The sequence below is a fragment of the Poecilia reticulata genome, chromosome 8 (genome assembly GCF_904066995.2).
Source record: "Poecilia reticulata chromosome 8, P_reticulata-male-v2, whole genome shotgun sequence".
NCBI lineage: Eukaryota > Metazoa > Chordata > Actinopteri > Cyprinodontiformes > Poeciliidae > Poecilia > Poecilia reticulata.
The window spans coordinates 9,143,307-9,169,466 of NC_088837.1; the positions used below are offsets into that span (position 1 = coordinate 9,143,307).

The 26,160-nt window shown below is 36.5% G+C and overlaps 2 protein-coding genes across 3 annotated transcripts; both read left to right on the forward strand.

The window, feature by feature from the left end:
- The first annotated feature begins 2,288 nt into the window (after positions 1-2,288).
- Positions 2,289-6,458, forward strand: LOC145552675 (scavenger receptor cysteine-rich domain-containing protein DMBT1-like). Its single transcript, XM_081610449.1, has 6 exons — positions 2,289-2,634; positions 2,932-3,243; positions 4,049-4,412; positions 4,524-4,822; positions 5,274-5,573; positions 5,995-6,458. The coding sequence occupies exons 1-6, from the start codon at positions 2,289-2,291 to the stop codon at positions 6,141-6,143; spliced, it is 1,770 nt and encodes a 589-aa protein (XP_081466575.1). The 3' UTR covers positions 6,144-6,458.
- A 2,205-nt stretch (positions 6,459-8,663) lies between these two features.
- On the forward strand, positions 8,664-24,536 carry LOC103468595 (NACHT, LRR and PYD domains-containing protein 3-like). 2 transcript variants are annotated; one of them, XM_081609830.1, is made up of 12 exons: positions 8,664-9,324; positions 9,609-9,909; positions 10,527-10,558; positions 10,674-10,907; positions 11,859-13,710; positions 14,866-15,039; positions 15,911-16,078; positions 16,349-16,522; positions 17,441-17,614; positions 17,728-17,901; positions 18,035-18,084; positions 19,772-24,536. In XM_081609830.1, the coding sequence occupies exons 2-12, from the start codon at positions 9,635-9,637 to the stop codon at positions 20,299-20,301; spliced, it is 3,837 nt and encodes a 1,278-aa protein (XP_081465956.1). In that variant the 5' UTR covers positions 8,664-9,324; positions 9,609-9,634; the 3' UTR covers positions 20,302-24,536. The 2 variants fall into 2 exon arrangements, with proteins under 2 accessions (XP_081465956.1, XP_081465957.1); XM_081609831.1 differs by lacking the exon at positions 8,664-9,324 and having other exon boundaries at positions 9,771-9,909; positions 10,428-10,558.
- The last annotated feature ends 1,624 nt before the right edge of the window (positions 24,537-26,160 follow it).

Here is a 26,160-nt window from a genome sequence, read left to right on the forward strand (position 1 = left end):
GCTGCCTACACAGGAAGCATACCAACCTTTATATATATTTAAACATCCCTGTATTTATGAACCTTTTCCATGAAGTGTTTTACAGCTTATCTATGCTTCTTTATTAGACGTTTTTTCTGAATGCTTAAACGTATAAGTATCTGCCTTTTGATGTTCCTTGCCAAGCCCTAATATTAAAACATTTATAAAACAATAAAATATAAAAAAAATAGTGATCAAAGAAAGCCCACCTATTGTTATCCCAATAGTACCACTACATGTTCCTTCCTCTCATAGTACAGAATTGGGATTTATGAAGTTAGTTTAGATTAACCGTGTATTCTTTTTATTTTGCTTATGTAAATTATGTCAGACTACATGAACTGCATTAAACCAACAGCTGTTCCTGGCTGATGGCTGTGAAATTATTTTTGGATTAATCAAATACAAACACTCATTCATTCACAGCCCAGGAGAAATTTACATGATGAGATGCTCATTTGATATTCTTGCTGATATGTAAATCTTGTTTTCTTACAAAATGTAATGTTGTTTCAGTTTTTCCCCGCTCATACAGAGCTTTTTAAGAAGCTTTTGATATAAAAAAAATGTTGATTAAAAACTATATCCAAACACAGACACTAACCAAACAAACACTCACAGTTGAGGAAAGTGACACAGCAGCTTATCTGGAACCTTGAACGGCTTGTGGCCAGAACAAAACCCATGTAACCTTATGCATGTGTGATGCTTTTAAAATCACTTATTTCATTCAAACTAAGTTATAAACAAAGTTTCAATAACATTTTAATAAACTTAAGCTCCTCAATTTCTGCCGTATGGGTCTAGCTCTGGAGACCAATAATGATGACCTGAAGATTAACGGGGTCCAGCATCAATGATCCATTGTTATAACAGCTACTGCTACAGTATCGCCAACTTGCTGTGTAATGCAGCATATCCATCCATCCATCCATCCATCCATCCATCCATCCATTTTCTTTACACCCTTAATGGGGTCGGGGGGGTTGCTGGACAAGGGAATGAAACAAAATAGGCAACAGAAAATTAATTCAGCTCATCTGAGAGATGGGTTTTGACTTTCAAATGCTTCTTCCTCCCTTCACGCAGGTGCTCTTACCAAATATCTGATACTGTCCAAATTGAAATGGCTGTTCTTTTTTTTTTCATTGTAGACAGATTTGCAAGTTAGTGTGATTTCATATAGCAAGAAAACAAAGTTTTCAAGATGTAGTTTGTTGTGATGATTTTTAACCTCACAAAAATCCAGTTATTTTCACAAAGGAGTTTTTAAACTATATCATTTCTGTTTGGAGATCTTTTATTTGGGTAAAATATAATATACTGCAATGAATAATGTAGCATACTTATGTAATTTTTTTTTATTGATTTAAATTAAATATATACTTACATGAACAATCTTGGTAAAAACATGTATTAAAACTTAAGCAAGAGATTTATGAGGGCCTAAAGAAAATGCCTAAACAAATTCCAGTGACTGAAATAACCTAAAAGTCAAATGAATCTCTTTAAAGAGAAATTATTCTTTGTAAGAGACTTGTTTCTATTTACAATTAGAACAGTCTCACATCACAGAGGTTAGATTATGGAAAGTACTAAAAGTGAATGCACCTATTCATTCAAAGGCAGCTTCATATTTGTATGATGCTCTACAAATGTTTTGTTTACAGGCAAATTTGTAGACTATAAAACCACTATATAAATACCCAGATAAAGGTCCTATACATCTTATTTCCTCGAATGTTGCTCTTTGTAGATCTAATTATAACATACAGAAGTTCTCTAGTGGTTGTTGCAGGATACCTGACACCAAACTCAGATGAAACTAATTTCAGCACAGACTCTTCTTCGCTTTGTCTCAATTTTATCTTCTGTTCATTTGCTCAGTCAGCAGGATGGTGAACAATCTGCTGCTTTTAGGTGAGAAAAATAGATGATTTGTTTATGATTCATGTCTCAAATTTGTACAGCGATCCTACATACATTATTGGTTATTCATGCAGATGTAGTTTAACACAGAAGTTGGAAAAAGGCAAGGTGATGAAAATGACAAAATTGTTTATATTAAGTTAAGCTGAAGTAAATTAGAAATGGTAAATTATTTTGAAAAGATTTTGTCCTCTGATGATTTGTCAAGTCTGAACTTAGCTCACATTGAATGGATCATTTTTGCTTATTTCTTTTAATGCAGTCTCTTGTCTCCTGTCTTCATATTCTGCATCAGGTCAGTTCACTTGTCACATATTTTACCATTTCTGTAGTGGTTTATGTTAAATCAAGCTTTGAGTTCTTTCTTTTTAGATAATCTGATCAGATTATCTGGATCAAATGAGTCATGTTCTGGAAGAGTTGAAATCTACTACAATGGCTCCTGGGGAACAGTCTGTGATGATGGTTGGGACCTAAATGATGCTGCAGTGGCCTGCAGACAATTAGACTGTGGTCCTGCTCTGGGTGCTCCACAATCAGCCCACTTTGGCCAGGGGACTGGACAGATCTGGCTTGATGATGTGGTCTGCTCTGGAAATGAATCTTCTCTTGCCGTGTGTGAGCACAGAGAATTTGGGACTCATGATTGTGGACACCGTGAAGATGCTGGTGTCATCTGTTCAAGTAAGATTGTGTTATTTACGTTCATCGTTTACTGATATAATTAGTTTAATTGTTGCCATAATCAAAGACTTTGATATTTTTGAAAAAAGTAATAATTTTGGACAGATTGTAATTAGATTAGAAATAAAGCCGGGGTGGCCACAAACAGGTGCATAGAGTTCGGTTTAAAAAAATAAATAAATAAAAGAGAATGAAACATTCTTTTGTCAGTAAGTGTCTGTCTGAAGTACACCCACAGCAGATATTTGCATATTTTTTTGAATACTTTCGTTTCTCCATGTTTAAAAAAATTCGCAGATCATTCAATCAGATTATCTGGATCAAACGAGCCATGTTCTGGAAGAATTGAAATCTACCACAATGGCTCCTGGGGAACAGTCTGTGATGATCTTTGGGATCTAAATGATGCTGCAGTGGCCTGCAGACAGCTGGGCTGTGGTCCTGCTTTGGGTGCTCCACCATCAGCCCACTTTGGCCAAGGAACTGGACAGATCTGGCTTGATGATCTGGCCTGTTCTGGAAGTGAAACTTCTCTTGGTGTTTGTGGGCACAGAGAATTTGGGACTCACAATTGTGGACACCAGGAAGATGCTGGTGTCATCTGTTCAAGTAAGATTGCATATATTAATGTGAAATAAATCAATCACAATTTGAGCATAGAAAACTTCATAGAAAACTGTTTTAAACACCAGCCTGCTTATAAACACAAAACAAAATCCTTACCTTTTTTTAAATTTTAAATGTTTACATTTTGGCACGTTGCAAACACAAACTTGAATAAAACATAGTTGTGAAGTGAAAGGAAAATGGCAAATGTTTTTGTAATTCTCCGACATGAAAGTCTGAAAAGTGCGTCATGCATAGTTTCTGCCTCTTTGAAATCATTTTCAAATACTGCCACATTTTCCTGCATGTTCCTGATTGACACCACCTGCCAACAAATGCAGTGGGTTTGTCTGCAAGTGACTAATTTGCTGTCACAACCTAAGATTCTCAGAAGTGGTTACATCTGGAGGAAATTGGAGCATGTTGTCAATGAAGAACGTAATAAAAATGCAGCCAGCTGGTTGCAGGTTCACTATTCTCCATTTTTAAATTACCTTGTTTTTAATCATACATATGTCACATTAAAAAGCTTCATATGTTTGGGTTTTCTTCCTCTATCACACAATCTTGCCATTAACAGGGACATGTCATTTTCAGAAGTTGTGATAGGTAATAATTTCAGTTTCTTTTTTACCTAAAATCTGATTAAATTTGATCAGATTAAATTAAATTAAATTGTGACTTCAGTTTGTGACAACATGTAAATAAGTTAGAGAGGAATGAACACTTTTGTAGGGGAGTTTTGATATCCAACACCTTTTTGTTTGTGAAATACTGATGATTTCTGTGTTTTCTTGTGTAACTGAAGATCCTCAGATCAGGTTGGCTGGTTCAGGTGCGTCATGCTCTGGAAGAATTGAAGTGTACCACAGTAACTCCTGGGGAACAGTCTGCAATGATGGTTGGGACATGAATGATGCTCATGTTGCCTGCAGACAATTAGGTTGTGGTCCAGCAACAAGTACCAGTACAGGGGATGTATTTGGCCCAGGTACTGGACCAATCTGGCTCGATGAAGTGGCATGTTTAGGAAATGAAACTTCTTTAAGTGAATGTCAGCACAATGGTTCTGTAACACACAACTGTGGACACAGTAAGGATGTTATTATTGTTTGCTCAGGTAAGAATGAATTATTTTTTAATACATTCTTATATTTTAAAATTTTTGCTGAGTAGCATGAGTGTGTTTTGCGTTGTTAGAGATTCAGGATTCCTGTACATGCTGCATTTTGATTTTTACAATATTGTGATTTTATTTTACCCGACTGATAAGGTCCCCCAGTCCAATTAATTGGGTCTTCTCAATGCGCTGGCCGAGTGGAAATCTATTATGATTATTCATGGGGAACAGTATGTGATGACTACTGGGACATAAATGATGCCCAGGTAGTCTGCAGCCAGTTGGGTTGTGGTGCAGCACTGGCTGCCCCTCAGTCAGCCAACTTTGGGCCAGGAAGTAATAAAATCTGGCTTGATGATGTGGGATGTGCAGGCAGTGAAAGACATCTGTCTCAGTGCTCACACAATGGATATGGGAATCACAACTGTAATCACAACGAAGATGCAAGTGTGATCTGCTCAGGTGAGAATTTCTCATTTTGCTGGATACAAGCGTGTGTTTGTGGAAATGAACCAATCAACGTCACTTCATGCCCAGTCAGGTCCCCTGACTAATTTGTTTACCCAGCATTCACTTCCTCAGCAATTTGAATTTCAGCAGCTTTTTGGTTGAACAGGACTACACAGGCTAGCCTTAGCCTCCCATCACTCTGTTACTGGTTCTACACTATTATTTCCTTTAACTGTTTCAATAGTTATTGACCACTGAAACTTGGAACACCTCAAAAGAACTGTTGTTCTAGAAATGAACTGACCCAGTCATGTAGCTATTCCAATCCTTACCTTTTCCAATTTTCTGAGCCACCAATGCCTAAACTTTCCTACTACCATGTGTCATGATGAAGAGATAATGTGTACCATACAGTTTGAGTGGTTATAATGTTATACCTGATTGTTATTGATTTTGTTTATAGGCGGCAACATAAGATTAGTTGGGTCAGCTCGGTGCTCTGGAAGGGTCGAAATCTACAACAGTGGATCCTGGGGAACCGTCTGCAATGATAACTGGGACATAAATGATGGTAGAGTGGTCTGCAGACAGCTGGCCTGTGGTACAGCAGTGAGTCTCCGTCAGTTTGCAGAGGGAACAGGACAAATCTGGCTTGATGAGGTGGCCTGTACAGGCAATGAAAAATATCTGTCTGAATGCTCCCACAGTGGACTTGGTGTGCATAACTGTGCTCACAGTCAGGATGCTGGTGTCATCTGTTCAGGTAATGTCAGTTTCCTACTAAAGGCATTAGTGAAAACTTGCATAGAATTTGAATGTAATTTAAATTCTCATTGGGAGAATTGGAAAAAAGTTCTACTCTATTCATTATTTTATGAATTCAAATGTTGATTAAAGTAACTTTAAAGGAAAAAAAGTGGAATTAATAATGGAAAATTATTGTGTCTGTTACATCCAGAAATAGTGCAGTGTGTGCATCCATTGTGCAATAAGTCAATCACAAACTTTTTGTTGACGAGAGACTGAATAAAAGTGCTGCAATAAATAGAAGAAAATAGAATCTGTGTTATCGTTGTACAGAAATGACGTAAAATCTGAAGCCTGACAGTCCTTTATGAAATGTATTAACTATGTTATGGTGATACTATGTGACTCTGACACTAAATAATGTGTTTTTTTGACAGGCCCTATAAGGCCCACTATTGGACTTACTCCTCAAGGTGACATCACTTTGGGTCGTAATGTCAGCATCAGTTGTTCTGTCACTGATGTACAAGTAAGAGGGATATTTGTCTTGACGACGACCACAGGCTCATTCAGCCGGGCTGAATGAGCCCGGCTGAATGAGTTCACAGCCCATTTATTGTTCGATCATTGGAGGACAGGGAGGAGAGTCAATGAACTTCACAAAAACTCCAGGTCCTCTTAATGGGGATGTGACCTCAGACAGCAGCCAGGCTATTTTACATATTCATTACGTTACATTGGCAGATGAGGGATCATATCAGTGTCAAGTTCAAAGAGGAGCTTCTAGCTCCATCTTTAGTGATTTTATCCATCTGAATCTGACTGGTAATATGTTTTCCTAATTAATTTAAATTAATTAATAAATTACAAAATTACATAACAGATAACATTCTCATTATGTTTTTAGAGATTCCTCCAAAACCAAACATCACCATGGATCCTGCAGGCGTGGTTAAATGGGGTGACCTCATTGCCATCACCTGTTCTGTCTCGACTCAATATTTAGGCGGATCATTCACCCTGCAGAAGACCTCTGGATCATTCACTAAGACCCAACAATCAAGTACCAACTCCTCTACGTTCAGATTTCTTGAAGCCAATGATAATCATGTGGGAGATTACTATTGTTATTATCAGAAGACTGTGGACCATCAAACTTTGACCTCACCTAATAGTTACAGTGTCACAGTTTCTGTTTCTGACAACTAAAGTTATGGTGGGAGTTTTCTAACATGTGCCTTTTATTCAAGTTAGCTATTTTTACCAATGGCTAAACTAATCTAATCTAATGCATGTTGTATGAGACGAGTGTGTAAGTTGTCACTATTTTATCAGCAAATTAAATGTTGGTGCTGATCCAGAGCAGAGATGGTAGGTGCTATTCTGTAAATAAAAGCAAATAACTGTGTTTTACAAGATTGATGAGATAAGATTACATAACATAATCCACAATAAAACCTCAATGAGGAAGAAACTTCGTGTCCATATCATTGGCCTCAAAAAATGAGTTCCTTATTATAGAAAAAACAAAGCAAAAATCAACAACAACCACAAAACTTGGTTTAAATGTATTTTTGTAAATATGGTAGATAACCCAATGAGTTCAAAAATAAAAATAAAATTGGTTACGTACTGAGTTCAAAAATCTGAGTAATCTTGAAACTGTGACTTTGTCATTTCTGTAGCTATTGATACGTAGAATGTTTCCTCATACATTTAATGTAAAATCTTTTATGTGATAAAAGATGGTTGTTTTATTTTTATTTTTTAGATTTTGAGCCTGTTTATATCTTCATACTGTAATTTCCATTGGTCTGTATTTGATGGTGTTCTTTGCTGGTGGTTAATTTGAATAAATTATGTATCCCAAAATGTGGATGATTTTGATTCTGACATTTAAAGCCTTGTAAGTGTCAATCCTCTAACTTCCTTAAGATAACAAAATGAGTAGGTAGAACCTGATGAGTGGGAATGTACAGCACACTTCAATAATGAGCATACCTGACTATATAGGACATCTTAGTTATTTTGGGGGTATGTCTTCACATCATACAGAGTCTAAAACGTTTGACAATTGTTACAAAATAACTCTGTACAATAAAATCAGAATAAGACTCATTCTTATGGGACAGAGAGTGTCTGTGAACATTCATTTTCAAGTCTTGCCACATATTTACAATGAATTTTGGGGCTTTAACTGTAGATCTTATTGAATTGTAATTTGTAATTTTTGTAATTTTAGTATTTTATTTCAGACAAACCTTTCACCGGCAGTGTAGAACAAACACAAAGTACATAATAAATTTCTTGAAGACACATCACATCGGTGATTATGAGTCTGAAAAGAAGTATGAAGAAGTATAACTTATATAATCATACCCCTTTTCCAGCTGTAATGAACTGAGGCTTAATTAAGTCAGGATATCTGGAAAATCCCAACTCAATCTGCTATCTTGGTTTTGCATAACACCCCTCTGGTTTTTGTTCTGCTTGGCCATCATGCCTGGCATGTGTGAGAGACGGTCTATACCGCCACCTTCTGGTGAGAGCCGGTAAGCTAAAATAACGGAATGAGCTACGTTCATTGCAGTGTTTTCCACGCTTACATAAGTATAATCATTTTCTTCTTATTTCACATGTGTAATCAAAAGGTCTCAGCACATAGAGGCAGGGTTGGAGTGAGAGGAGTTTTATAGGCAAAGGGAGAAAATAAGGGATCTTCTCATATACCAGACATTGACATTCAAGAGGCTAATAATTAAGGATAACTATTCTGCTATGTCATTAATATTTCATATACTGACCTTTTGGGCTCTAAAATTTCACCGTTTTTGCATTTGGATCATCTCGGGAGGTTATTTTGTTAAAGTTATTTTTAATCCCATATTATGATTAAAGCCTGATATTTTTGTGCGTCCATTATTGCATGAGCGCTGCGTTTTTTTAAACTAGATTTCTGCACGTCTCAACACAACAAAACAATAAAAAAATGTTCAGACTATCACCATTTAAGGCTGTAAAAACAATTTAGTATGTAAAATTTTAAAATGTAGCCTGAGAGACATTTGAAGCCAGAGCATATAAAATTAATGCAAGCTTTTTATTGTTGTCCTTATCAAGGTTCTGTTAAAATCTGTTGTGGCTGAACAGCTGCAGGAATAGTTCTTATTATGACATTAATTTATGTGGAACGCCTGAAACATTCCCTCCTTTATCAGAGGTCTCATGGGCCACAACTTACAAACTCTCTGACATTCACTATCAAACTGTAGGAGCGCTAACGATGTCATTTAAAATATTAGTTGTCTCTGTGAGTCGCTGCCGCTCAGCTATTTTCTGTCCGTGAAAACCCGCCTACTCCTGCCTGGGGTCCAATCAGAAACTGACATTTTAAGTTAACTTCCGTTCCAATCAAACTCTGTAAGAGAGTTTGATAGTACGTCTAAGAGAGTTTGACTGTGAATGTAAGATAGTTTGATAGTGAGTGTGAGAGAGTTTTTAAGTTTTGGCCCATTGGGTCTCTCTTGCTCCTCCCACCACACACACACACACACACACACACACACACACACACACACACACACACACACACACACACACACACACACACACACACACACACACACACGCACATACACACAAGTACCCGTGAGTGACTACTTCCTGTCTCCGGAAAAAATAACTGCTCACAGGCTTATAAGACAAAACGCCCATTTGATATCCAGCTATGTGGAATTTTTTGCTCTTGCTTACTACATGATGTCAAGGTAAAGTATTTTACCCCATATCTCAAATGATACATTAATGTTAATTATTAACAGCTAAAATAAACATTAATGTTAATTATTAACAGCTAAAATAAAACAAAAGTATGGTAAATAATTCATCTTCACTTGTAAAACATGAGACGGGCAAAGATTAGAAAACAAGATTCTACTTTCACTTTTAAAGACTTGGTTTGAACCCTTTGTAAACCTTGATCAACAGCATGTAAAGATTTTTTGCTTGGATAGTTTTGTTTTTTTGCTTTAAAACATGTCATACCTGACAGAGTCAATGTGGTGAAGAAATAACATCATGGGGAACCAGTGCTCTGGCGCCAGGAGGGATAAGGAAATGAGAAAGGGATCCTGTAAAAAGGATAAAAGGAATGATGACTCTGACAAAAATAAAGGTGAAGACATTTGTTCAGCTGCACAGCCATCACATTTAGAGGACGTGAAAAATGAAACGGAAACATTAAATGTAGAGACTTTATCTAGTCGAGCAGAACAGACGTCTTCTGAGACAAAGGATTCTACTGAGAACTTTATCAGTTCTGCAAATGATACATCTCAAGTTCACAATCCAAGGTAAACTTTATTGGATTATTTATTTATTTTTTTTCCTGCTAAGTGTTATACAATGTGCATTTATCATTATACACATAGGGCAAGGGCTTCCAAGTCCAGTTTTTGGGAGCTTCTTTCCCCAACACATCTAAATCAAATGAGCTGCTCATCACTATGGCTGCTGCTGGTGAGGGAATTCAGCTATTTGATGTGTAGGAGCAGGAATGCATCTAAAATCTGCAGGACGGTGCCTCTTGAGAACTGGACTTAGACACCCCTGACAAAAGATGTGACTATACATCCAGCTGTACAACTGAAAAAGTGCACATTATAAAAGAACAAAAACCAAACAAGGTGTTATACAAGATATCCTAAAAAACAAAAAAACAATTATTTCCATTTGCTGCTTTATTATCCGCTGCTTTGACTCAGTCGGCTTTGTTCTTTGTCATTTAATTTATTAAAACTACTAATCTAGATCGATAGGCAGATTTTTATAAAAATATTATGTTTCTGTCTCATATTCTTATGACTTTTAGGGAACTACCTGCACTTATTTGTTCCACTTAAAGCACTGCAATAAAACCAGCTTGAATCTCTAATGTCTACACAGTTAAGTTGCTCTTGTCTTTTGTCAGCTCATCCAAGCTTGAATCAGATGAAGACAAAGGTAAGTAAGATAAGATGAAAAGTCTAAATACAGTCTCCTGAAGCAGAATTACATAAGTATAATTGAATTGTTGCTGTATTGTGCACTAACCTTTCTTTTCTTTTATTAAAACAAGCAACTTGGGTGGACAGTAACATGCCTGAGCTTATTCAGAGTGTAGTTCCAGTGATGCCCATAGCTGACCAGATTCTCAAGTTGAAGATAATCCACAAGGAGACGTATGACCAAATTGAAGCCTCGTCGGTGAACCAGGATCGAATGAGAAAACTCTTCAGGGCTCTTAATTCTCCAAAGGCAAAAGCAGCTTTCTACGATATCCTTGGAAAAATTCAACCTCAGGCTTGTGGAAGTACGTTATGTTTACTTCATGTCTATGTGTGTTTTATATAATTATCGTGTTTGCCAAAGATGTTACACTGTCACATATATGACTTATTTAACTTTTTTTTTTTACAAAAATATATAGATTTCAGGAAATACCATTCCTGGTTTATGCACTGATTCCAATATTAACACATGTAAATCCATTCCCATCTAAGTCAAGCTTCCACAAAGTAAAATTGTATTATATCTACGTCCCACACCAGGCATGGACGTGGTTCCAGGTCTGTTTCCATATGTTTGTTCCCAAAGTTAGGACAGACCTGGCTAAGTGAACATTGACATTTGCTGCCCTCAGAGCTTGTAATTATTTTCCTCAAGACTATAAATTGACACAGCAGGTGACATTAATAGCACTGTGAGTGTTGTTAAATGCTCTTGTTGTTGATGGTCATGTTTTTATTATTTTATGCTTTGATACATTTAAAGCTAAACCAATGTACTTCTATTAGTATAAATGGTGATAATCTCTACAATACTTTTTATCTGGTCAAATGAAGGTTATTATTTCTACCATTATGAGAAATTTTGCGCCGTGCACATCGCAACTAATCTCTTGTTATACTATACAGATGCCAGCAAAGCTATACAGATGCTGTATCGACATTCAGTTTAACCCAAGTATTTTTTTAATTATGTTAAAAAATGTGACCACATGTGGGCACTTTTTAAATGTACAAAGACCATGAGCTTTCAGCCCAAGATGGTCACACTGGAATAGAATGTACAGTGTATAGTAGGGGCAAAATTTCAGCATAAATACTGTGCAACTTATAGCGTACTCTGGTCAAAACAAATGTGCAACTGTGTAAGTTCATCTAAAAAAAAATATCAAAATGTACACAAGTTAATAACATACTTAAAAAAAATAATGATATGATGTAAAAATAAAAATTAAAGCTTTTTTTTGTTTCCGCAGCGGAAGATATCATTAAACACGTCATCAAAAATAACAAAGAATACTTGAGGAAAAAGTGCGCATGGGAGTTGGAAGGCACCGAAAAAGATCACAAAGAAATAAAGTTATTGGATCAGATTTATACGGAGCTTCACATTGTTCAAGGAGAAAATGAACATGTCAATAAGCAACATGAGATTTGGGAGATTGAAGACAAGTTTAGAAATCAAGCAACAGAAGGAATTAAGATAAACTGCGATGATATCTTTCAAAGCGCACCAGAAATGAGAGCCATTAGAACAGTGATGACCAAGGGAATTGCTGGAATCGGTAAAACTGTGTCTGTAAAAAAGTTCATTCTTGACTGGGCAGACGGAAAAGCGAATCCAGAGCTGGACTTCATCTTCATGATTCCGTTCAGGGAGCTTAATTTGGTCAAAGATGATGAGTTCAGCCTTGAGACTCTTGTTAAAGAATTTCATCCTGAACTCAAGAACATAGCAGTTGCTGAAAATTTTGATAAGTACAAAGTTTTGTTCATTTTTGATGGCCTTGATGAAAGTCAGCTTAAACTGAACTTTCAAACAACTAAAAGATTGACAGACCCAACAAAGGAATCATCCGTAGACATCCTGGTGACCAATCTCATTAGGGAACATCTTCTGCCCTCTGCACTCGTCTGGATAACTTCAAGACCAGGAGCCATTCAGCGCATCCCCAAAGAACACGTCCATCAATGGACAGAAATCAAAGGTTTCAATGATCTACAGAAAATAATGTACTTCAGGAACAGAGTTCAGAACAAAACAGTTGCTGAACAGATAATTGATCATATTGCGACATCACGGAGCTTATTTATCATGTGCCACATACCCATCTTCTGTTGGATTGCCTCAAAGGTTCTTGAGTACTTGCTTTTAAAAATGGAAAACAGTCCAGAGAAAACCACTAAGATACCCACAACTCTCATTGAAATGTACACACACTTCTTTTGTATTCAGATAAGGATCGCTGCTGAGAAATACGACAAGGAGAATGAGCTAGATATCACTGAAATCTTCAGATTGAATGAAGATTTCATCTTCAAGCTGGGCAGGATGGCATTTGAAAAACTGAACAAAGGAGAAATCATATTCAGCAGTGATGATCTAAAAACTTATGGCATTGACACGAAGAAAGCTGGAGTCGACTGTGGATTGTGTACCACAATATTCAAAGAAGAGAGTATCTTTCACTCAAAGAAGCTTTACTGCTTTGTGCATTTGACAATTCAGGAGTACTTTGCTGCTCTCTTTGTGTACAGAAGCTTTGCAAGTAAAACAATCGATTCTCAAAGCCTCAAAGATTTCCTTCTGATAGGATCTGAGGAAGAGCTGAAGGAAACCTTGGATGTTCACCCAGTTGATCTGCCTTTGGATGAGCTAATGGAAATTGCTATAGCTAACTCAACTTTGAGAAAGACAGGAGAACTGGACATGTTTCTTAGGTTCCTCATTGGCATGTCCTTAGAGTCGACTCAAAATCAGCTTCAAGGCCTCATTCAGCAAACGGAGAACCACTCTGAAGTTGTAGAAGAGATCAGGACAAGCATAACAGAAATTGATCTTTTGGACTGCTCTCCAGACAGATGTCTGAACCTTGTTCACTGTTTGGCTGAACTGAAAGATGATTCCCTGTATGACAGTGTGAGGCAGTTTCTGAATCCAAATCAATACCCAGAAACAGAGCTCACCCCTGTTCAGTGTTCAGCTTTGGCTGACTTAATGCTAATGTCAACTACACCTATAGAGGAATTTGACCTGACGAAATACACAACAAAAATTAAAGGCATTTTCAGGATTATCCCAGCTGTGAGGAACTGCAGAAAAGCCAGGTGAGTTTTCTTTTGGTTTTTGGTTAGTGATATTTGATTAGGGTTAAATATGAATTGTTTAAAAGGTATTTAAATTGAAAGTATGTGTGGAAGTATTTGAACCGCTTTGTAGGTTTGCTTTGTCTCTTGGTTAGAGGTTTCAGTTGAAAAAGGGACTGCAATGATCAGAATTGTCTATATTGTTACTAATATATGGAATTTGACTTTTGTTTCATGCACTCACCTGGTTAAAACTAAAAAGTATGCATATGAAAACTTCAGAGGAAATTAATTAAAGGATAGAAGAAATAGATGTGTTTCAGCCAGTAATAACTTAGCTCAATAAGATTATTAATAAGAATTTTAGATTTAAATTTGTCACCACAAAACTTAAATAAATAAATAAATAAATAAATAAATAAATAAATAAATAAATAAATAAATAAATAAATAAATAAATAAATAAACAAACACTATATCTGTACAAGTTGGTATAATCAACCAAAACTAGTTAATACAGCAGTATAACATGTTGGACTTTATTATATATTTAAACAAAAGATGCATAGATAACAACTTATAGCTGTTCTAAAAATGGTTTTAAGGCAGTGTCCTGAAACTCCAGTCCTCAAGGGCCGGTGTCCTGCAACCTTTGAATGTCAGCTAGCTTTGCTAACATCACGTCAACGGAGCTTACCTTTCTTTGTGCTTCTTTTCTAAGTGACGAAAAAAGTTAGACGTCTGTATGCGTCACACTTGGCTCAAATATGAACTCATTAGCAGAGCTCTGTAGAGCTTGACTGCATGCTAACGAGGCAGTTTCACCATTTAATTCAAGTGTTTAGGACAAGGGACACGTGTAAAAGTTGCAGGAATCAAGAACTGCAGTTTGAGACTGCTGTTTTAAAGATAAATCATAAAAAAAAAAAAAATGTAATTTACTTTCTTGGGTAATCATAGAACCACATGCCAGTTTTGCTCATGCAAACAAATGTGTACCCAAAGCTTGCAGTCATAACAGGGGACCAAGGACTAGGACTCTCAGATGAGCAGATTCTTTAAGGTAGAGATCAAATATAACCATGTCATAGAGCCCCATTTTGCTTTTTAAGTGGCATATTACGTCTTTGTCTGTAAAACATAATTCCATTTTAAAAGCTTGTCTCATTTTTGCAGAATATCAGGTGCAGATCTTAATCCCTGGATTTGTGAAACAATCTCTTCGGCTCTGTGGAATCCACGCTCTCCACTAACTGAACTACATCTGGTGCATAACACTTTTTATGAAAAAGGTACTGATGTACTGATTGATGGACTGAAAAACTCTCCATGTAAACTGGAGGCTCTCAGGTCAGTGAAAGTTATATTTTTATGGTTGTTTTTCTTTTTTACTGATATAGAACAAAGGACAAAAGAAACAAAATGATCACTTGTTTAAATGCACTATCACTGTTATTATAAAGTAGGTAAAGTGTCAGAGACATCTGATACAACCTGATAAAGGCTAAATTAGTTGCATCAAGGGTGCCTGAGAAAGAACAACTCAAATACTTTAAATGTTGAAGGTAACTTTCCGTAACTTACTAGAAATGTTGCTAAGGCAAGAAAAATGTTCAAAAGCTTCAGAAAAGAGATAATTCCATTGTCTGGGTTTTGGCTAAATGACACGTTGCACAAGTTGCTCTCCTAAGAGCTAAAGATAATTGTTGTTAATAATTTTGACACTGCATTAGCCATTGTTTTACCAATAAACCTTATTGGAAAAATAATGGTTTATTGGAATAGGAGTTGATTATTTCAAATGGAAGTGTTTACTGTGTAAATTCTATACTGTTGCCAGTGGTTACATTTAATTAACTTTTTGAAAAAAACAAACAAACTCTACTCTAGCTTGATTATATATTTGGCTACCCTACTGTTGTAAATCACTGAATAACAACAAGCATGTTTTAACCAAAAATGCTCCACACACAGACGTGCACGTCTAAGGAATTCGTTTTCTTTAAAGAGACTTCATTGTTTTGATGTTTTCTGTCTGCTCATCCAGGATGACATATCAAAACAATTGAGCAACAATCTTAAGGGTTTCAGGCTTTTATAGCTGTTATCACCTAGTTTTTGTGTAGAAGGCGCCAGTTAAATAATGAGCAGCTCACATTCACCCACATATATTGTGTTTATGCAACAGATTTGTCTCAGTTTTGCTCAACGTGTTGTACAGTCTTTCAGGACACGGACTCTCAACATCAGTGGCAGAAGAGTTGACCTCAACTTTAAAATCAGTAATCGCCAACATAAGAGAACTGGAGCTGAGTGAAAACGTGTTGAGAAACTCATTACTGCCAGTGATCTCTGAGGCTCTTCAGTGCCAAAAACTGGAGAAGCTCAGGTCAGTGTTGAAAATTTGTTTTACGGGACGTAGTTCCCTCTGAATTCCTCCATATGGTAAACAACCAGATTCATCCTTTGCAGACTGATGTCTTTAAACCTGTATTATTGCAATGTTTAATGTTCACACTGCATCAAACTCAGTCAAATTTCACCTTCTACTAAAACACACAATTGAACTTATTTTTGTAGTTATACAACCTAACCTATCATGTTGGTATTAACTGACTGTACATTTAATCATCTCTTTTTTTCCCCATTTCAATCTAAGGCTGAACAGAAACCATAAGATTCAACAAATCTGCAATGAGATAGTGAAGGCTTTCACCACCAACTCAACAAATCTGAGAGAACTAGAACTGAATTACACCAATTTTGCCGACTCAGAACTTGAGATCTTATCATCGGCATTGAAGAGCACAAGCTGTTCTCTGGAGATCCTGAGGTAATATAAAAAATAAACTGCATACTTTTCTTTACTCTAGCACACAGGTCTGCTGTTGCTTTAAATTTATTTTAAAAAGTTAATGCGTTCTTCAACCTTTTTTTTATTCCTATAATGTCTAATGACTTTTACATCCATGTTTTTATGTTTTATGTGTTGTAATGTTTGTTATACTTATGTCTTTAGTTCAAGTGTACTTTGTAACTATGGTAAAAGCACAGAGTACTTTACAAATGTTTTAAAAGAAATGATGATTTATTTATAAATGATTTATATATACTCAAATGCAAATACAAGCAACTTTATCCATTTATTGTTTAGAAAAACCAGAGAGTGGCAGACACTTTGTCTTTCACGGTTAGTCTGATATTGAACTTGGTTAAATCAATTTGCAATTGAGCGATCTGCTGTGTATCTGTTGGTGTTTTGACAGACCTTGGTAGTAACTCTTAATAGTGAGTCTACAAGTGGGTTTCTATGTGCTCATAAAGTAGGAAAAAAGACTCCTTGAACCTGAAGCGTTCTAGATCTCACAAATGAACCAACTTTGTTGTTGTTGTCTGACAAGGGAATGACTTGTGCTGCTGGTGCTACTGTAAGTAAACCGTAGCCCACCCAGCCATCCATCTCTGCCTCTCTCTGACTTAATCACTGGATCAACTATCTCAGCATAGATAGTCAGACATCTGTCTTCTACCTTCCTCTTCAAGCTCACCAAGTGTGTTAGATGTTACATTACAAGCTTCAACAACTGTGGGATCTGCTGCATACTTCTTATTACGACATAAGGTCTCAATTTCCACATTATTGATGTTTGCAATGTTATAAGTTAGTCAGTGAATTGCAAATCATTGCACTGTTTCTCCTTTTAAATGTTTTAATGACTACTCAGTTTGATGAGGTTTATTTGTCTTTCAGACTCAGTCACAACAAGTTGACTGCGAAAGGTTGCGAGACCCTGGCTTTGGCTCTCACTTCCAGACCTACACCTTTAAGAGAGCTGGACTTGAGCTACAATGACCTGCATGATTCTGGAGTAGAGAAACTCTGTAGTGCACTGACAAGTTCACATTGTGGTTTAGAGACATTAAGGTTAGTCCACAAGCTGCTGTTTCTCAATGTTATCATTTTAAAACACAAAGCATGATAGACATGGTCGGCCTGAGATTATGTCTTGTGAAATGTCAGCTGGTTGATTTCTCCAGGCTGTCATTCTGTAAAGTGACAGAAGATGGATGTTCCTCCCTGGCAAAGGCTCTGATGTCTGACCACTGCAACCTCAGGGAGTTGGACCTAAGCTTTAATCACCTGACAAATAAAGGAGTCAAAACCCTGATGGAAAAACAGAGAGATTCACACTGCAGTCTAGAAAATCTTAAGTAAGAACTCACTCAAGTCTGAACATTATTATTCCAGCAATAAGATGCAAGATTGAGTTTGGCTTTCTTTGGTACACTCACCATTTATGTGATAATTGTAATTTTTTTTTTTTACTGTTTTTCCTGCCATCAGTGTGGACCATAATGAAGAATGCTGGGTTAACCATAAACTATTGCGAAGGTGTAAGTATATAAATTTTTATTATACACATTTGTTTATCTTCCATTTAGCAGTTTCCAACATTACAAGCAGCAGCGGTTATGTTACCAAGAGCATTAAAGGTTTGTCTTCTTATCAGTGTGTTAACACACGCCTGAACGCCTTAGATTACAAAAGGCTTCTGTTTTGCTCAGTCTAAATGACCCACATTGTCAGAGGCACTGTTGCTTTTTTATCATTTCAAACCAATCTGCATATTCTCCTCTGACACTAAAAAGGTGTTTTCATAAAAATAACTGCTGCTCTGTGGATATTTTCTCTTTCTCAGCCCATTGTCTGTAAATCCAGTTGATGGTTGGTGTGAAAACCTAGTTGATCTGACCAGCCTCATCTTAAAATGAGCATCAGTCAAGTCATTTACACATGTAAAAGAATTTAGTTGCTGCGTTACTACATCATTTTCTGTCTCCAAATATTTATGTTTAAATAAATTGAAGTAAGTAATTGTGTACTTTTCCAGGTCGCCAGGCTCTGGCACCTTTCTTTTGGAGGTCTTATGCTAAATACTTAGGAACCCCTTTGACAACCTTCAGATATGTTCTACTACAGGACTTGAATGTTTTTGCATTAGTTTGACAGTCTGAAAGCAATCTGTCTTGGAAACATTAGAGAACCACCTTTTAACATGGCAACAAAACCAATCTCGGTGAAAAAATCCCAACAAAACCAGTTTTTGTAGCTGCAGACATGGGCGTAAATTCCGGAGGGATCCCCCCGCCCCCAAAAAAAAAACAACAAAAAAACAACAACAATTGAATAAACGTTTGCATTTAAATAATATCTGTATGAAAAAGCAATAGAAACAAAGAACGAAATAAATCTGCAATTTATCTAAGAAAATAATAAGTATGAATTTTTAGGCCTCCCCCCACCATTGTTAGAACAATGGTTCAGTCCAACTTGTAGGAGGAGCAACAGCAGAGCTGCGGACAGCACAGGCTCCGTTATAGCCGCTGAATCGATGAGCTAGCTGTTAGCTGTGGCTCTGTAGCACTAACAAAAAACCCTCCAGTTAGTTAATACTTCAAGAAAAAGACATGTAACACCTTTTATTTACTTTCACTGCTCATTAAGAAGAAACACATTAACAATAAAAATCGGACCGCAGTTCATTATTTTATTACTTTGGCTGAATCATGATAAACTGCCACCTTAGCAAAACTGCTATATTGCTTTCATAGCCTTTAGCATTTTTTGTCAAAGGTAGCAAACATTTCAGTGGCCCACTTCTCCGTGTGTGGGAGACAAGGACAGAAGACAGAACAGATGGAAAAAAACAGAAAGTTATGCTTTTATTTCTCACCTTCTTCAAGAACCTCAAAACCACTAAATAAAATCTGAATATTTTTCTATATAAAACCTATATAAACGTTTAAGTTATGATACTTCCCAGATATTCTCTGAAGGGTTTCTTTCAGATGAAATCTTTACTTGTTGGTATCCTGCTTATTAAAAGTTGTGGTTTCACGGATTTAGAAGATATCTGGACTATAAACTTCATATGTTTTTGCACAAATGTCTGAAATGTCCAGTTTATACAGTGTCATAGATATCCACTAAAAGTTTTACAAGTGTGTGTTGAACCATTTTATTGAGTTTTTCTTTTTCTATACGTTCAAGGATTAGTAACATTTATAATGCTCTTTATAGATGCCTGTGATCTGACGCTGGATGAAAAAACTGCAGGTCAAAGAATCACTTTGACCCAAGACAATAAACAAGCACATTTTCATCAAGAGAAGCAACATTATCCTGATCATCCAGACAGATTTGATGCGCCACAGGTTCTTTGTAAAGAGGGTCTGACAGAACGCCATTACTGGGAAGTTGAGTTTCACGATTCATCAGACGGTGAGGTGGGCGTGGCATACAAAAGTATTGCCCGCAGTGGAGACTCTGGTTCTGAGTATTCTTTAGGACAGAATGAGAAATCTTGGTCCTGGTCCATAGATGGAACTTTTTCACACAGTGGTTCCACTGAATGGTTTTTGACTGAGATTAAAATACGGAGCCTTGGAGTGTATTTGGATTGGCCAGCAGGTATTTTGTCCTTCTTTGAAGTTTCTCCAGATGAATTGACTCACCTGTACACGGTACGCACAACTTTTACTGAACCACTCTATCCTGGTTTTGGTTTAACTTATGGATCAGTGTACATAAAAGAAACAGAAATGGAGTAAAGAATGAACTAAATAAGATTGCTGTGAGGCATAGACAATGGATTAAACAAGGCAGCACAAGAAATCTTTTATTCAGGTTCTACAACCGATAGGTCACCTTGAACGACTGGTGTGCATCCGCACTGTGCGGGAGTGAGCTGTGCGTACAGGATCATGAATGTCAGAGCATAGACACTCCTCCTGACTCTGACTGGTTGCTTTGGTTTGGGAGTTGTGTATTTTTCTAAATGCTATTAGGGGCACAGGAAAGAGGCAGTGGGACTTGATTTTTTTCACAGATTAGCTCTCATTTTCTACTTTCAGGATATAATGAGATTTTTAAACAATATGAAAATAATATATCTTAAAATTTCCCAATTCATCAATAGATTTCTGCTGATTCCATCTGACTGCCATCACCACATTCATTCACTGTTATTCAGTTAGAACAAAAGGAGGAAAAAAGTGAGTCAAATTTTCCTTTTTGTAAAAAGAGAGAGCCAGGACATAATGCCAGTGAAATATCTAAACAATGCTTCAGTAGTCTATTCATTAACCTGTTTAACCTGTGCATTCCAAATGTTAAAACCTTTGACTTAAGAAAAACTTATCTCACTTTATTCTTTAAAACGGCAGCATACATTAGAGGCTGTACATACAGCAGAGTTAGATAATTGCAACTCTTAACAATTTGTTCTTCTCACCCGATTTTGTAACACATGTGAGAGGCAGTCTGTACTGCCATCTAGTGGTCAGCATGGACAAGCCAAAACAACAGAATGAGCTATTTCTGATAGTACCGCACTGGTTTTTACCTGGCCGTACATAAGAAAAATAATTTTCTTATTATTTTAGATGCGTAATCAAAACATCTCATCTCAGCACGGTGTGTGGAGACAGGGTTTGAGTGAGATCTTTTCATAAACTGGGCATACATTAGTGATATTCGAGAGGCTAATCATTACAAATAACTTCTTCGCTATGTCATTAATATTTCCTCTACTGACCTTTTGTCTTCTAAGAAGTTAGAATCGGTTTCAGCAGCAGTAATACCACATTTCCATTGGTTGAATTCATGTACCTGGCAGCTTTAGAGTAAACTCCAACTTAATGTAATGTTTACTGGGCTTTCAGTAGTCCCAGTGCAAAGGGGAGTTTGCAGAGTTGGTCTTAAACTAACCCCTGCAACTTAATTTTAAACATTTGTTAAATGTGCAAAAGGCAACAAAGTTTCACGCCAAAATAGATACATTCATGCACTTACTTATGTTTCAGTATTAAAAATCTACATGGAGAAGATCAAATGACTAAAAGAACATTGCAGCAAACATCAAATCCCTGATCAGCTGGGCGAGGAGAAGCAAAAATATGGGTTTTATGATGCTTTTTTTTCTTTTGCAGCATAACTATACTTCTTTATTAAAGTCTTTTATGAATGCTTAAACCTGTGTGCCTGCCTTTTAAAGTTTCCTTCTACGCCCAAAATTACATTTATAAAATAATAAACGATAACTAAACAGTAACCAGGAAACATGCTCTGGCTCCATGTGATTTAATATCCATGCAGATCAAGATTCCTTGATGATGTTTTCTCTGTTTTTTTCTTTTTCTGCTCCCTGCCTTGTGACAATCTATAGTCTCAGATCAGCTACAATTTTATATTCTGCATATAAGGACTAAATTAGGCAGGCACCCACTTTCAGATGGCCTTCTTGTCCTGATACACCATTGTCTTGTGAAGTACTGAGATCTCTAGAATTTACTGTGATGTCTGATTCAGACCAAATGAATGTTTATATCTGTATGTTTGTCTAATTTTTGTGTGAGGTTTCCACATAAACTTTGTTTTCCTTTGCTCCATACCTTCGGTGTACAGTTAAGTTTATTTAAGGCTCCTCATTAGCCTCTTTCATGGTAGAGACTATTATTCCCGGGGTCCACATCACAAACATATCTGAAACATAGCACCTTAGCTGATTTCTGCAGTCAAGGTGAAACAATGTTCTCATCAAAGCCTTTTTTTTTTTAAAGATTTTATTTGAAAAAGTTAAGTTAAATATTTTCCAACATTTATGTTCTATGATGGAGATTAAAACAATCACAACTGTTCAGCACTGTTGATCATTTTTCAGTTTAAAATCTGAAAGAAGAAACTGTTGTGTGTGACATACTGTTCCTACTGGACACATCTCAAAGGCTTTAGTTATAAAAAACCTATCGACTACCACACATTTCCTCTAAGTCAGGGATCAACTACTATGAAATTGTCATAAATTATGTCTGTGATTATTGTCCCAATTTTCCTCTCATTGTACAAAATTGGGATTTATGCTGTTAATTTATATTATTTATGTGTGTATTCTCTTTTTATGTTGCTTGATTTCTGACTCCATGCTGCAGAAAACCAACAGCCATTCCTGGCTCTGAAAATATTAGATTATTCAAATACAATGAAAACACTCATTCATTCCAGGACAAGAACAGGACAAATTTACATGTAAGAAGATGATGTAACCATGTTGGGCCAAATGTTCTATCTGCAGGATTAGCTCCCTTACAATCAAACAGCAGAAACTTAATGTAATATGGAGAGGCAATATTTATAAACATTTTCAGAAAAAAGATCTATATTTCTGTTTGTTTTTTTCATTTTATGAATGTTGCACAGTTAACTGTGTTTTCTATTCAGAAGTCTATTGGTGGGTGCAAACAACTTCCTTTTATTAGTGCCTTCACTTTATTAGTTTACATGATCAGATGTTCATATGATCCTTTTTTGGGTTTCTAAATACAGGCTACAAGAACCATAGTGTTGTGAAGTTGTGAACTCGTCTTATAAAATTCAGCCTTGTTTTGCCTACATATGCATTCGTACCAAGGAAATTTTGTATATAAAGTGGACTGCTGCTCTGATGACAAGCAGACAATTTAACATTTGATCTACCTTTATGTTATCCTATCAAGTGTTTGTAGCTTCTGCAAATTCAACAGGATGGTTAACAATCTATTTGGACTGGTTTTAGGTGAGCAAACGAAGTAGTAGGGATTCTCTTTAAACTCTTATGATTGTGTTTTATATGTTTCTTATAGCAAGTAAAGTTTAAATTCAATGCATTAACAGTAGTTGGAGTGTGAGACAGTTCAAAAAACATAAGACTGACTTACTAATTGACAAAGAAATATGTTTTTTAATCTCGTTTACGGTTAAGAAATGGATTTTCAGCAAACTAGGTACATAAATGTACAAATATTATTTTTCCACCAGGGATTAGTGAGGAATTTTGCTTAAAATATATTCTATTCTATTACGAATATAATGTGAAAGTTCACTGCAACAAGAACATATTTCATTAGAAATTATGGGGTTCGGGGTTTAAATCAAAAAAGCAATGTTTTTTGTTTTTTTTTAAACAATATTGACTTCTGTGGATGTCAGAGGTCACAACTTCACCAACAGCCTAGAGAATGCTTCTCGAGAAACTTCAGGACCATTACAAAGTTGCTGTATTTTAGTAATTTCATACCTAAACTCATATAGAGTTGCATATTAAGTGTTATGCTTATGTTTATTTTAATAAACATAAGCATATTAAGTGTCAAGGCATATTAATGGAGAGCTCAGTGGAAAGAATAAATGGACTAAAGCAGCAAGTGCTAATGTTTCACCATTTCATATCAAAGCTTAATTTATTACTTTGTTGCCATCAATTACATTATTTATTTAGATATGATTTCAATTTATATAGTTTATTTTTAGCTATGTGTTGCGACAGTTTTATTAACTAATATTTCTCTCACATGCTACTGTAACTAGATTTATTTTTTCCCCTTCTCAGTCTCTACTTTCTTACTCTTAACCATAACTGGAGCAGGTGAGTGCAGTTTTTGTGTCATCTACTGAATTGTTTCAGTGTGTTTGAGCTCATGTTTGTTCTTTGCTTAACACTCACATTTCTGTCGTTTACTTAGAGGATTTGATCAGATTAGCTGGTTCAGATGGGTATTGCTCTGGAAGAGTCGAAATCTACCACAACGTTGCCCGGGGAACGGTCTGTGACGATAGATGGGACAGAAGTGAGGCACAAGTTGTTTGCAGACAGTTGGGTTGTGGAGAGCAGTCAGATATTCCTCCACCAGGCTACTTTGGTCCGGGCACTGGACCGATCTGGATGGACGATGTGAGCTGTTCAGGAAGCGAAACGTCTCTTTCCACTTGTTCGCATCGGGGATTTGGAACACACAACTGTGAACACTATGAGGATGTTGGTGTCATTTGTTCATGTAAGGAAAGTTAGATTTTTTAGATAAACATATCATTAATTTGAAATGCTGTGCTCTTATTAATTACCTCCTATTATTCTATGATATAGCAGGAGAATTCAGTTTGGGAGTATTTTTATTTATTTATTTATTTTTTAGAATTTTCAGACTTTGTTGAAATCCTGTTAAAACATTCTTTCCACTGTCTGTAACTCTAAAAACATGATGATGATGAGACATTCAAACACCAAGGGATGTTTAGGGAAAACAAGCACAGCAAGGTTGTTGTGGTTGCATTTTCAAGCAACTTTGAGCCAAAATATTTACATTTCCTATAGTAATAGTCCCAAATTGTATTTTTCTTACTCTTTAACAGTTTATATTTTCCTTGGAAGATCACGAGATGGATATCCTAAAAAGAATATCCTAAAATATGGCTGTAGATTCTGCTGCTGATGTTTTTGTTGTATGTGAAATGAGCACTATTTTTCTTATGTCACTTTTTCTTCTTAAGATCATAAAATCCTACCATATGGGTCATGCAATGGAAATGTTCAAATATATCATGGCGGCGCCTGGAGGCTGATTGATAATAATAACTTCAACATGAATGCTGCTAATGTGGCCTGCAGACAGATGGGTTGTGGTCCAGCATCATCAATCTATTAGCTACAACCCCAACTCCAACATCTCTTTATGAGATGACTTGCTCTGGAAGTGAAAGTTCTCTAGCAGAATGTCAAAGTGGTTCTGTGGTAACCAGCTCTGGAACATATTCTGGTGTTCGGTGTGCAGGTGAAACTAAATGCATGGTTCAGTATTTAGTCATGAGAATACTTTCAACTCATTTTGTTCAGCTGAATTTATTAATAATCTACATTTGAATTTATGGCTGACAGGTCACCCAGTATAATTAATCGGGCCGTCCCGGTGCTCTGGAAGAGTTGAAATTTACTACAGTTATGCATGGGAAATGGTGTGCGATAATGGCTGGGACATGAATGATGCCCAGGTGGTCTTCAGACAGTTGGGTTGTGGTACAGCGCTGGCTGCTCCTCACTCTGCCTACTTCGGAAAAGGAATGAATAAAATCTGGGTTGATAATGTGAGCTGTACAGGGAGGGAAACGTACCTCACTGAATGTCCATTTAGTGGATTTCAAGCATACAGCTGCAGCCACAGTCAGGATGCAGGTGTCATCTGTTCAGGTAAGTAAGCATAGTAATTTAAAACAAATTTCCAATCCAAACAAACTGATTTAAATAGTGCAAGATGTAAGTGTTAAATCTACTATCCTTGTTTTCAGTCTGTAAAGCAATTCTTGTACTACACATTTTTCCCCAGGCCTGATAAAACCCACGATCACAATAAATCCTCAAAGTGACATTAGCTTTGGTCAGAATGTCAGCATCACTTGTTTGGTCCCCGATGGATAAGTAGGGGGAACGTTCATCTTCAATCGGACCTCGGAGGGTTTTGGTCAGACCGTAGAGTCGAACAGCAACTCTGGAACATTTTACATCCCTCAAATTGGTTTTGAGCAAGAGGGAAACTATCCTTGTCAGTTTCACATAAGGGTTGCTAATGAGAACTTCAGCACATACATTAGCAACCCTGTTC

Bases quoted from the DNA above. Each gene is read 5' to 3' on its own strand.
- LOC145552675 (XM_081610449.1), top strand. From the start codon at position 2,289: ATGTTAAATCAAGCTTTGAGTTCTTTCTTTTTAGATAATCTGATCAGA. The intron at 3,244-4,048 runs GTAAGATTGCAT...GTGTAACTGAAG, and splicing joins TGCTGGTGTCATCTGTTCAA to ATCCTCAGATCAGGTTGGCT. The intron at 4,413-4,523 runs GTAGCATGAGTG...AGGTCCCCCAGT, and splicing joins TATTTTAAAATTTTTGCTGA to CCAATTAATTGGGTCTTCTC.
- LOC103468595 (XM_081609830.1), top strand. From the start codon at position 9,635: ATGGGGAACCAGTGCTCTGGCGCCAGGAGGGATAAGGAAATGAGAAAG. The intron at 10,908-11,858 runs GTACGTTATGTT...TTGTTTCCGCAG, and splicing joins TCAACCTCAGGCTTGTGGAA to CGGAAGATATCATTAAACAC. The intron at 15,040-15,910 runs GTCAGTGAAAGT...CGTGTTGTACAG, and splicing joins TGTAAACTGGAGGCTCTCAG to TCTTTCAGGACACGGACTCT.